This window comes from Melopsittacus undulatus, chromosome 1 (assembly GCF_012275295.1).
Source record: "Melopsittacus undulatus isolate bMelUnd1 chromosome 1, bMelUnd1.mat.Z, whole genome shotgun sequence".
Lineage (NCBI taxonomy): Eukaryota > Metazoa > Chordata > Aves > Psittaciformes > Psittaculidae > Melopsittacus > Melopsittacus undulatus.
The window spans coordinates 8620156-8634058 of NC_047527.1; the positions used below are offsets into that span (position 1 = coordinate 8620156).

The window sequence follows — 13903 nt, forward strand, 5'->3', positions numbered from 1 at the left end:
GCAGCTCCACAACTGACACTCCGGAGGCTGTATAGCCATGCCACAGTTCCCTGCCACCAGACACTGGCACTGCAACAATCGCGCCATGCCAGGGCTCCCTAGCGTGCTCCCACTTGAACTGTCACACCCAAACTGCCTGCACGCGGCCTAGAAGACAGCAGGTCAGAAGCCAACTGCCAGCACCACGTGGTGAAAGGAGCACCCACAGCCAGGCAGTGAGAGGCTGTCCCACTGCTCCTCCAGTACCTGAGACCAGGAGCCCCAGAACCAACAGGCATCGGCCATCGGCAGCATCCTCTGACTCTGCAGCACGGGAAAATGGCAGCTCCTCCATCCTCACTAGGCCCATGTGGGTACCAGACAACTCCCACTTGCAACATCGGGCCCAAACTCCCAAAACATGGCCTGGACACCTCAGTGGGACCAATCGTCTTTCATCTCTGAGCGACCACTGCGATCCCCCTCTACTAGCACAATAAAGGTGGCCCTTCTTCTCTGGACTGGGAGATTCCAGGCTTCTTGCTTTGCTTCCTCCCCCTCTACCTTTCTCAACAAGCAGCATCAGTGGGGGACTTGGCAGTCCTCTTGTAAAGGTTGGACTTGATGATCTTAAAGGTCTAGTTAACTCTCCTGATTCTACTTGATTCTGTGATTCTGTGTACTGTTGACAGTCACGAGTGCTCAGATCCCACCACATCTAGGTGCTACCACACCTCACTTTTATCATCATAACACTAATTCCCACAGAGAATCAAACTCAGCACTTCAGAAAGGCACATTTCTCAAATTAGCTATTAAAATTGACTTTTACCATATTATTGATGCCACTGTAGCCATTCAAGGAAGAGATCTCTTATTCTGCAATTTTTGTCTCAAAAATTCTATGAGCAATGATGAGAAGTTCTTAACACTACCACTAAATGGGACCCTGCTATGACCACACTATATATCTATGCATATACAATATCCTTCACATTGAGAGTCTATAGACAAGTGTTTCACTGTAGCATACATACTCATGCATTGCAAGTTGAATGTCTCAGCAGAGATGGATGTTCAGTGATGGACTTGCCAGCCACAGACTCACCACTAACATCTGACACAAGCTGCCTTGGTTCCCTAACCCTAACCCTAATGCTCCTCCCGTCCATCATTTCCCTGTAATTTGCAGGTCAGCCTTGTGGTTTCTTTTATTGCCAATAATTAAGCAATTCAAGGTAGATTATTTCCCTCACAAAAAGCAAATATGCTTTGGGAAAGCTGTGCTGCAAATCATTCCCGCTTTTTGTCTCCACATCAACTCCAGAACATCACCAGAAATCAGGTACCTTGTTCCTCACTGATGTCAAGGAAAAGAAGGACTGTGGCTTCCCACAGAGCTGCAGAATCCCTGATGCTGGTAGGTACCTCTGAGGATCACCTACTTCAACCTCAGCTCAAAGCAGGGTCAGCTAGAGCATGTTACCCAGGGCCATGTCCAGCAAGGCTTGAAGAGCTGCAAGGATGGAGAGGCCACAGCCTCTCTGGGCAGTCAGTGCCACTTTCCACACACCCACGTTGTGAAAAGCTGTGCATTTTGGGGGTTTTATTAGTGGCATTTCCTAAATTTCAATTCCTGCCCGTATCCTCTTGCCCTTCCACTGCACACCACAAAGAAGTCTGGCTCTGGCTCTCTATCCTCCCATCAGATATTTATACACATGGATAAAACCCCCTGAGCCTTGTCTCCTCTGGCATGGCTTCTTCCCATTGTCTAAATGTGTCTAAATGTGTCATGTGTCTAAAGCACAGCACATACAATAATGCTTCCCTGGGCTTTCTCCTGTTTTGTTTAACAGTTTTGCAAATTCAAGCTACTACACATCTCATACTTTGTTAGATTTACTGGAAGTTCTTACTGAGCATTTCTCCAGGGCCTAGTACACCTTTATGAACTTAGACGTCTCAGGGGACAACACATTTTTTCACATACAGAAATATCCTGCAAATTGTAGCATCTTGTGTTATCTTGTGGGAAGAAACATGATGCAATATTTTCTTCTGTTGAATGAAACACTAATTTCCACAGGTAAGGGATCTTCCTGTTACTTGGGAGTTTATATTGGCCAAATGAGAAAGCGAGAGAAAAGTGTAAGAAAAAGAAAAGTAAATTTTTCTTTTTTTTAAATTCTCTTTCAAAATGCAGAGCACAAAGACACAGCTTGAAATTGCAGTTTTGTAGTGCAGGGATTGATTTCCTCCAGTGTCACTAATAGGTACACCTAACATACAATACTTATTGTATGTTCATCCACTTCAGGCTCATTTTTACAATCCATAAAGGTTACGTGTGTTGAACAGAAAAGAGAGAAATTGCTGCAACTGTTCCTCAACATTTTAGAGGTCTAAGCTACAGAGTGAAATGGTATAAGATCCTACAGGAAGGGCTTTGCACACTGCACAGTCTCAGAATTCAGTACATGAAAATATATGCAAGAGAAAGAAGTAATGAAGCATTCACAAGTGATTTAGATTTGAGGCGCTCCACTGGGAACATATACACACTGTGCTTCTGTTTAGCAATTTTTTCTCAGCTATTTCATAGGAGAAAGGAAAAAAGCAGGCCTTATTATTTGCTCATATAGAAGCTAGAAGAATAAAGCTGGTTTAGTAATGTAGATATTCAGATCAGAGGGCAAATTTGCTCACTGTGTATAAACACACCAGAGAACACCTCAGACAGAAAGACCCAAAGCTTCCTTAGAAGGTAAGGGAAGTTGGTGGTGCCAAGGGTATACAGAGAGCAGGTTCTCCTCTGCCTCTTCTGAAACCATGCAGTCATTCCCTGAAAAGCAGTTTTAGAGTTACAGGGAAACTGTAATGTGGAGAGGGTCAAAAATGTAATGCCCTCCAAGTGGAACACTTTCAAAACTGAAGTCCCACATAAAACCAAACACACTCCTGCAAACTGCTTGAATATTCACTTATATGAACATTCACTTGAATTTCCCTTATAATCTGGAACAACTGAATGGATGTAAATACAAACATACCGTAAAACCAGAAACACACCACCACTATAGCTACCGTCTGCATCCTGAAGGCTTTTCAATTCAGTTCCGAGCAGGCAAAAACTGCTGTAGGGCACACGTCTCCATGTCCCAGAGTTAGAGAGAACAACATGTACAGGCAGAGCTATTGATACTTAGAGCTGGGAACACCACTGCAAAGGGGTAAGGCTGGAGAAAAGGCGGCACAGGGGGAATATGAAACTGGGATGTGTCTTTTACACCTTATTTCAAAGGGAATCATTGACTGCTCTGAAAGAGTTTCCTTACACCTTTCCTAACTCTCTTGGAAACCACAGCAAAGATCTGCCAGTCAGTGGTCTCTGAATAATTGCACTAGGATGTCTGAGGTAAGGGTCGTTCTTTGGTGTCAAAAGCAATGTCATAAACAGAAAAAGGGAAGATAGAAAGTAAGAGAAAATACTTGGAACGAATTAGTTATATTTTTGGCAATGTGTGAATTGTTCCTGAGTCCAACCCAATAATGAACACAATCTTTCCCATCACTGAGGACCTGCCCAATGGAAATTAACATCTGGTAAAGATCAGCTCATGCCCGATAAAGTAATTTTCTATCTTGGTTAAAGAAGCTGGGAGAGGCGGTCTTATGTGAAAAAAACATTCAATTATATCTTTCTTTTCCAAGAGTAATATATCGACATTAAAAGCTCAAAGACAACTCCAGTGTTAGAGATAAACTGTTTCAATGGGCACTTATAATACCTTATCAGTGCCCTCTAAGAGCAGGTACAGGGAAGCAAAACAATTAAAAGCAAAGCAGGCATAATTCACATAAATATCAGGGGGAAAAAAACTTACCAATATCATGTAAGTCAGGAAGAGAAGCTGCTGGGATGTTTTCCAGCTGAGTCCTCCATGTGACATTCACCCCCAGGCGGTCCGTGCCCAGGCATTCGACATAGACAGTAGAATCATCACAGACAGAAACTGAGCCCGTGTTTCCAAATGCATTTACCTTGAGTTCAAAGTTAAACGATGGTTAGTCAACCTGAGGACCTTTCCCTATTCCTGTACACTGTGCTGTGCTCAAAAGGGACATTTTCAAGAGGGCCTGTAAAAACAGAACTAGGAAAAGATCATTTCAGCAGGTCATTTACTCACAAAAAGAATATTTAAAATGTTCTCTTCAAAACATGTTCTTAATAAATATTGGACTGATGTGATACGACTTCTATGGCTACAATTAAGCTGATCTGCCAATGTGGGGTCAGTGAGACTAAACATCCTATTTTCCCAGTCATCCATATGAGAATGCTGCCAATCCGGACAGATTTCATGGCATATTCGGCTCTTCAAACCAAACCAAAAAACCCACCAACAAAAGAGAAGAAGCAATGGAAATTACCTGGAGGTGACATAAACCACGAGCTTTCAACTCATCTAAAATGAATATCTGGAATGCCTGGAGTAATCCAGAGTAGTCAGAACTACAGTTCTTCTCAGGAGGCAGTAGTACTTGAAAGTGTGCTTGGACCTGGACTGTCTGAAATAACTGGAGCTCTAAAAATCAAGTAGAAAAAGAGTATTTAGTAGCCTCACTAATGCAGAAACTGACTTTCAAAGTCACTTTGGGAAAAGACAACACTGATTTGGCATTTTGATTTTTCAGGTGAAAGCAGTAGCTGTTGGTAGTAAATAATAAGCAGCAAGGGGCATGCTTGGTAAATACTATTAATACTATAAATAAAGTTGTCCATAAGGGAAAAAGCCAAGTGATATCATTATATAATAATAAAGAGACATTTTACACTGCAGCACTACCAGAAGGATAAAGAACAATCTGAATTATTAATGAGGATTGTTTAGAAGCTTTAGAAGTTAGGAATTTCCAGAGAACTACATAAAAGGTAATGTTATGCCAATAAGTAGGAAAGAAACAGGAAGACAGGAATTATTGACCTGTTAACATCCACTTCTCTTAGACACACTCATGAAAAGACTTCTGTTTGAAAAGTAATTAAATGGTTAAAACAATTAATACAGATTTAAATGGGCTTTCAGGAACCTAGCTTGCTAAATTAACTGTGAATCAAGTTTTAAGAGAGAATAAATCTGATTGAATAATTATGGTGTTTACATAGACATCTACAAGACTCTTCCAATTTTATGATAGCAAATAAAAGTGATGCAAGTCACACAAATCGATGAGAAATCCAGGAGCTCATCAGTCACAAAATATGAATCTTTTTGGCAGTTTTTAGCCATTAAAAAACCTGCAAATTCTTGTCTCCACTGGAGTTATGTAGGCTTCACACAGGGTTTCTTATCCTTGGTTCAGCACAGAGGTCATGCTGTCATGCCACCTCCAAATGGAGTTGGCTCTTATTCCACCAGCCCGGGCAAGTGGAAGAGTTCTCCCTCGTTCACCTCCTCTACAGGCCCTCACTGCATCACATACAAGTGTCACTGCTGGAGCATAATTCTCAACCCCTCACCCCAAAAGGAGTGGGGGGTGGAGAGCTTCCAAGGAGAATGGTAAGAGGCACCAGATGACACAAAAGCCCTGCACAGCACAAAGCCCTCTGTCTGTTTAGTTTATCAGTGAGTACTTAAGAGCTGACTTAACCACAGTCTTGAACTGTATACATAAAGAACAGGAAATGAGATTTTTAAGAATGTGGATAATTATCCACTGGAACAAATTACTATGTGTTGTGGTGAAACCTCCATTATTGTGAAGTTCATACAATTGCTTTTGTCAAAGGAGGTGATCCTGACCCTCTGCTCTCGTGAGACCTCACTTGGAGTATTGTGTGCAGTTCTGGTGTCCTCAACATAAAAAGGACATGGAATTGTTGGAATAAGTCCAGAGGAGGCCACGAGGATGATCAGGGGACTGGAGCACCTCCTGTATGAAGATAGGCTGAGAAAGTTGGAGCTGTTCAGCCTGGAGAAGAGAAGGCTGCGTGGAGACCTCATAGTAGCCTTCCAGTACCTGAAGGGGCCCTACAGGGATGCTGGGGGGGGACTCTTCATTAGGGACTGTAGTGACAGGACAAGGGGTAATGGGTTGAAAGTTAAACAGCAGAGGTTTAGATTGGATATAAGGAAGAAATTCTTTACTGTTAGGGTGGTGAGGTACTGGAATGGGTTGCCAGGGAGGTTGTGAATGCTCCATCCCTGGCAGTGTTCAAGGCCAGGTTGGACAGAGCCTTGGGTGACATGGTTTAGTGTGAGATGTCCCTGCCTATGGCAGGGGGATTGGAACTTGATGATCTTAAGGTCCCTTCCAACCATAACTATTCTATGATTCTATAATTCTTTCTGATGCTTAGGGAATTTCTTCTTTCTCCTTAAAGCCATGCTCTGTTGCAGACAGATTAGCGGGGGAAGTCCTTAGCTTGCATTAAACAGTGTCTTGTATCAGATTGCCACACACTCCCCTCTGTCATTACAGTTACTCAATTGCTATCAATTGGCAAAACCAAAAGTTACGTCATAATATGCTACAGAAACGTAGCAAACATGATGACAGACAAAAGTCTCGGTCTGAAATATAAAGTTTAAAAATGTTTACATTTGGAATAGAAGACCTGGGGTACAACTGGAAATATGTCAATGCAGGGATTTCCAGAATGGGTTTAACCCATCTTGGAAATTAAGAGTAGATGTAAATATGGCATCAAGATCTACCTTTCTCAAAAGCTCAGCACTGCTACACATTGCTATTTTGATCAGAATGTATCTATGTATCTCTACTTGAAATAATTGAAAAGTCCAACATTAATACCCAATTACTTGAGCTCTGAATAGACAGCTCATTCTCCCAAGATTTAAAGTGACATTTTTTCCTTGAAAATTCCACAGGTCAGCCAACCAACACAATAATCCTAAAGAACTGACCGCTGCAAAAAGATGCAGAAGTAACAGTGACTTGATTATGCAAATAAACAGTCAAGTTCTGCCAAAATCAAACATCTGGTGCTCAGCTGTTCTTCCTAAGAACTGAGTGGTTCCTTTGGAATCACTTCATGGTGCCAGCATCTTTTAACTAACAAAGATTGATCATGGAACAGTTAGGGTTGGAAAGGACCTGAAGATCATCTAGTTCCAACCGCAAATCTCCATATAGATTGAATAACTATTTATGGCTATACTATAACAGAAAAGTGGGACTGTTTCTAACATAGGAGCCAGTCAAGGGACAGATAAGGAGGTGGCAGAAGACACGACTAATCCACCTTAATTTAGCAACTCCCATACAACCCTTGTGTCCTATTACTGTTGTTCACACAGTAGCTTCATGATGAAAGCAGATTTTTGTACATGTATTCATATTGTTCTGCCCCATTGCCAACCCACAGCAGTTCAGACATACTCTGGCAGGCCTGGTAGAGCGGGGCAGTTGAGACCCATTGATGCTGTTGCACATCACACTGAAAGGACGTGTTGGAAGAGGCACTGTGGAAGCCCTGGCGACACACCAGCCAGCACTGCTGAATATTTGGAGCTTCAGAAGTGTTTGCACAAAATACAGCTCCGTTGAGCACAGATGAGGCACCGAATGGCAGAGCACACTGTGGACCTTTAGGCACATGAGAAGAGGGATACGTTAGTGGCATGCTAATATCAACAGAGAAAACCTAGACAGCACCCTGTGCATTTCCACTCATCTCAACTTGGATCTGGTTTTATGGCAGCATGGTTCAGTTTACTAAAGCTGATAAAAAGACACATATTGACTTTGATGGATAATGCACTGGGACCAGAAAGCTACGTGCACGGTTTCTAAGAACAGATAAGTTTAAAACAATCATGAATACATTTAAGCAGGAAATGAGAAGGAGGCTTCTAACCATCAGCAGAGCAGACCTTTACAAAAGGATATCCAGTGGGAATAGGCAGGGTAAAAAAGTAATAAAAATAATAATCTGAATTCCCTTTAAAATGAAGTTTGAAAACTTTAAAATCAGGAGCTCATGACTACAGTGTCCTCAACAGCACCAAGATGCCTCTGATGACCCAGCATCCTTAACAGTAATATACAGCTTTGGAGTTAGAGCACAGAGTTTACCCTATCAACTCACCCTACATGAATACAGCCATTTCAACCCTGCCAGCCCACTGTAACAGACTAGTACAGCGTGGTAATGATAATTAATTTCTATTAACCAGTATAAACCAATTGCTTCACTCAATATAAGCCAAATCCCAACCTGATTACTGAATATATCTATATATTCAGTTGTCGTGGTTTAAACCAAGTCCCCCAACTCCCGGAGAGTTAGGAAGGAGAATCCAAAGAATGTAGCCCCCACGGATTGAGATAAGAATGGTTTAATAGCTAAGGCATAACACAAAACCCCTACTGCCATTTACTACTACAAATAATAATGATACAGCAAACAGCAAGTGAAGAGAATACAACACCCCACCAGCCACCGACCCATAACTCACTCCACCCTGCCTGGCCGAGCACCATGTGCTCCCTCCTCCATCTTCCTCCAGAGCTCCACCCCTCCAGCTTTCTCCTTCCCAGTATGCATCCTGGGCATCACGTGCTACGGTATGGAATACCTCATTGGCTAGCCTGGGTCAGGTGTCCTGTCTCTCCTTCCTCCCAGGCTCCCCCTGGCTGGAAAAAAACCTTGAACAAAAACACCCTCAAAACATGCTCAAACCATGACATCAGTATATATATATCAGATATACTGAATATATCTTTAAACACTTCTGAGTTCTAGAGCTATAAAATATAGGAAGAAAAACTTCCTCAGAAATAAATACGAATAATGTTCTTATAACATCCAATTCACTTGCATGATGTATATATAGATCATTTCCCAAACAGCAATGCTTATAAAAGTCCCAACCTCCTTAGTCCATGGAGGAAGGCAAACACTGCTGATAAAAACATTGTTCAGCTCTGAGCAGCCTCTCTCGCCCTCTTCTGACAGAGATATGAAGATGAATTCCTTAATTTAGCAGCCACTTCAGTTAAAGCTTAAAACATTGCAGGATGACTCTGGGATCCAGTGAGCACAGTACATCTTTGTTCTCCAGCTCTGAGCATTTTGATGCCAAAATAAAAGGCTTTCATATTTGTCTCACTGAATTGCCAAATGCATTTTTTTCCCCAAGTCTCTTTTATAGCATCTTTTCTGCAGTAACTCTATAAATGGGTCCTCCTCCTCACTCACTGGCTTGTATCCAGTCTCTTTTTTCAGTAAAGGTGGAAACCTGGCATCCTTGCTTACAACTTTTAATAAACCCCTTGAGATTTTGGGACCAAATATTGCTTATCCTGACCAATGTAAACTAAATGTGCCACTATGTGTAAATTAGGCAATGTATCTCTTTATGCAAAGTATGTAAAGATTAACCTGTAGTCCCCTTATTGCTGTAACACATTTCTATATCCAGCAAGTCAAATTCAGTCTCAGCTGCTACCACCTTTTACTATCTGTTCCAATGAGAGATGCTGTGTGAACTAGAGAAATAACCAGCTCCTAAAACATAAGTAATGAACTATTTCTTGGTGTGGATCACACGTATCAGTTCATTATCAGTAACATGCTCATTTATCCCTCTACAGATGTTATCTCTTACTATTGTTATCAATTCTATTGATAACAATATCATTCTATTTCTGTCCCAATTTCTCTGTCCTGTAGGAGTGAATCAGAATCCAGTTGAATATTGACCCCTCTTTCATTTCCATAAAAAATTACTGTGTCCAAGACCTTCTCTGGAAGCCTTTCTCTCCTCCACCTCTACCCAGACCTGTGGAAAGTGGGCATGAGGTTGGCAGATGCATGTGAGGACTGCTAGGGTATTTGGCATCATCTGTCTGGTGCATGTAAACTAGAAGTCAGATTCTAAATGATGGAATTGATTTAAGCTAATAAAAACATCATTGCATGCACTGGGTACTGTGAAGTTATTACTTGCTGTTTACAGCTGTCTGTTCTGATGTTGGAAGACAAGTTTAACATATTTACCATAAAAGCTATTTTGCTGATAGACAAGATCTCAAAGACAGCAACAGTTGTACTCCTTTCCTGATCAGTTATTAGTAGTTCCCAGAACTAGAAGTACACAGTTGGATAGACTGAGGGAAAAAATAACTTTTGCTTCTTTATTTTTACACAATAACTAAGTTGTTTAGCATGAACAAAGTTCCATTGCTATTTCAAAATCCAGGAAAATCATTAAAGATCATTTCAATGGCATTTCTATGCAGAAAATAACAAATAGTTTTCAGTAAAGTCAGGTTTCCCTTAGTCTTTCAAAAAAGAAAGGTCATTAATCATCCAGTCACTATCTCCTCTAGGAAAAGTACAGCATTACAGGATCCCAAAAAAATCTGATGTGCACCCAAAATGTAAAACCATCTTAAGGCATATCTCAGGGTACACCTACACCCTCCTTGGAACATATTCCATAAATTCCCTTGGAATGTAGAGGGAAATCTAGAAGATAAGCTTTCATGGAGATAAGGAGGTATCAAGGACTTATATACAACTAGTTGTGACTTTTCTCTGCCCTACTTGAAACACTTCCAGTTTTCTTTGTTCACTTTCAGAGTCTATGGTAACATCAATCTGTGCTGCTGAGTGCTGGATGTCACACTGAGTTCTTCCAGCTGGTCCAGACAAAACAAAGATCACCCAGCCCGTGTCCCACAGACACACTAGGCCACAACCTGGAAGAAGGATGGCAGCAGCACTGTACTTGTTAGACATCAGCTCTGCTTCCCTGAAGAGATAGAGACCTGTATGAGACCACTATGCTCACAGGGCTACACCATCCTCATTCTGCAGCTCATCTCTCCAGAGCTCAGCTGGACCATGGAGCAAATACAACCCTGGGGTCTCCTGGCTTCCAGTAAAATCCCTTCTAAATATCTCCCTTGGTACAAGAGAGCCCAGTGAAGATTGTATTGGTGGTGGCTTCCAAGTTGGCTGAGGTGCCATCTAATTGATTAAAATGCCTTACAGCCAGCTGGGCTCACACAATCAGGTATCTGGTTGGTGAGCCTGTGCTGCTCTTTGTGTAGCAGAATCACAAAAGGAACCCAAGCAATCTCTTATCATGCAGTCTCGTTTTGCTAAATCTATCAACAGCTCTTATAAAAAAAACCAAACAAATAACCAACAAACAAGCCAAAAGAAGTATGGAAATAGTAATGTCCTGCAGACAATAGTTGAAGGTTTTCATTTCACATCTCTAGTTTCCACTAATCATTCACTTTGGAGCATAGCCTTGTTGAAAGTTTAATTTGTTTTGCTTCACTTCAGTGTTGGGAAGATGCATAAAAGCCATTGCAAAATAAATTCATCCAAATGTCTTCCATTTGGACATCTCACTGGAAACCACGACTGAATTCCAGTGCTTCACAGCTCTGGTCATACAGGAAATATGTTGTGAATATGTGGTGTTTTGGCACATCCTTTTCACAACTCTGGTCACAAGCCAAGAGTACAAATAGCAGAACCATACATTTTTCAGATGTTATTTTAGTCAGCTGAATGGTTTTTAATCCCAGAGCCAGCTCAGGCTAGAACAGGTTCAAGTTCACAGCAAGCTGTTCAGATTGACTTGTAGCTAAGTTTTATAGCTTCTCCCTATACAAAGCATTTGAACAAAACTGGACATCATGCCCAGGTAGGTCTGAAATCTGCTATAACTTCAGATATAAATTATATCCAAGGTTATATGAGATATATAAAGAGAAGATACAAAGTAATAAGCTTACTGCTTGAGCAAGAGTCTCTATAAAGGTCTGAACTAAGACTAAGATTATAAACTAAATAAGATTAAATACTACTAAATAGTCTCAAGCAGGAACTCACTTGCACACTCAGGTCTTCCTCTGCTTACACGTGTGCCAGGCGCTTCTTCTCCATTGTCAAAGACACACCAGCAGCTCTCTTGATCCTGGCTGCACTGCATGGGTGAGAATGCCCCATTGCCCCCTTCACACTGTGGGATGTAGCCTTTGCCAGCTTCTCGTAAACCAGCTTTAGACCTCAGCATAGTACAGAAGGTAGGACCTTTGAAGACAGAAATTTATTGCAAAGTACAGAACAGAAGACAACAGTGTTGAGACTTTAACAGCAGTGGGTTCTGCCTGTTTTATTAGAAGGAAGAAAAATTAATAATTGTGAGACCATCAGTTATTTCACTCCTTATAGAAAAGAGGAATTTTACTTCCGCTAGAAAAACACATTTTTATTAAAGAGCAAGTTATATGGGTTTGCATCAATAAAAGGTGGAAAACTACTGATATTTATTTCACATTTACATCATTTTTTGTCATAAATTGGATAATGTATCACTTAGATGCTGATATTTAAAATTAAGAACCATCAAGTGAATCTTTTTTAGTAGGAGCTTTTGATAAAATTCTTTTTAAATGTAATGATATGAACATTTACCTTATAAGCAGCCAAAAAAATCCCTTTAAAACTGGAAAAAATACCCAGCCACAAGCCAGAAATATTTATGGTCTCCCACAAATAAAACAGGGACATGAGCATGCAGAACCACCCCCTGACAAGAAGATCCAAAACAATCCAAAATTGAGACAAAGTTGGTTCTTATTGATTTTGTTCATTTGCAGTTGTCAGAATAAGCTTATAAACTTGTGTAACAAACCATTACACAACCAATTCCCCAGTGAACATGCTGTTACTTATCCCTATTGCATATCCTCATGGACTTTTATCATTGACCCATATGTAAGAAGAAAGCAGACCTGCTGGGTCAGATGAAAGTACTAACTCACTAGCCTCTCCTGAATTTACTGATATAGTTGCCCTGAGAGAAGGTCTGCCTGAAGCCAGCAGACAACTCTCCCATATTTTCTCTGGGAGATGGCAGCAGAAAATCACTACAGAACTGAAGAAACAAGCACAGGAGCACTGCAGCTCTTGGCCTGACTGTACTGCTCAGAAGAGCAGGGCCAATAGGGCACCTCAAATCCTGAAGAAGAGATCCTTCAACTTTTTGGACCAACCATCTTCTGTAAGACCTCAAAACTTCACTGTCTTTATCTGAAGACAATAAGAAGGTATTATAGATCTAATTGCATTCCATGAAGCAGTTGTGGACCAGGCAAAATGGTCTCACTTATTGCACATGGCCCAGTTCCCACAGTTCAGGATTCATTGTCTTAAGAAACTCATCCACAAGCCCAAAGAACTTTCCATGGTGGTAAGAAATGGAAGGTAAAAAAATGCCTAGAAGCCTGTCCATCCCTTTGTTTCACTGGTTTATTTCTGATGCTAATAAAGGAAAACTATTTTGAGATACCCTTTTGATGCTGATGTGCTCATATGTACCTTATCACTGAGAAATTAAACTGTAAGTCCTCTGTGTTTCACAGGCATCACTCTGAAATGAAAAGTAGATATGCTGCAAAGCATTAGGCATTGCCACTAGTGTCACTGGCTGTGGGTAAAGCATTACTCACACTCTGGATTGCCATCCAAGTCTTTGCTGCCACGCTGAAATACTTCTCCTGACACAGGATCTACACACCAAATATCTGTGTTGGATCTCTGTAGTACAGCGTATTCTCCTGTCTAAAAAGAATCAATTACATGTCATTGCAGAACAACATATATTAATACAGACATGTCAAAATGCATACCCCAAAGGTTGGTTAAAATGTTTGATTCTGTTTTTCCATCAATACAACATGTTGAAATGAAACACAAAATATTAAAATGCAGTCTACCTAATTTGATATACAGACCAGGTTCTGAGAGAAGCAGTATACAGACTGAAAGCCCATTTTGGTATAATTTTGCTTTGAAATGTCTGTTCCCTGCCCATATCAGGGTTCTCTTCTGCTCACTGCCATATTTTGAGAGCATCACAGCCCCTAT

The 13903-nt window shown here is 41.0% G+C and overlaps 1 protein-coding gene across 1 annotated transcript in view; it reads right to left on the reverse strand.

The window, feature by feature from the left end:
* Positions 1-13903, reverse strand: part of TG (thyroglobulin) — a 179948-nt gene that overhangs the window by 144041 nt on the left and 22004 nt on the right. The window contains exons 15-19 of the mRNA XM_034069710.1: positions 13486-13597; positions 11864-12064; positions 7387-7593; positions 4414-4568; positions 3867-4023 (exon numbers count right to left, since the gene is read on the reverse strand). Coding sequence (XP_033925601.1) covers positions 3867-4023; positions 4414-4568; positions 7387-7593; positions 11864-12064; positions 13486-13597 — 832 coding nt within the window. The remainder of the gene's footprint in view (positions 1-3866; positions 4024-4413; positions 4569-7386; positions 7594-11863; positions 12065-13485; positions 13598-13903) is intronic.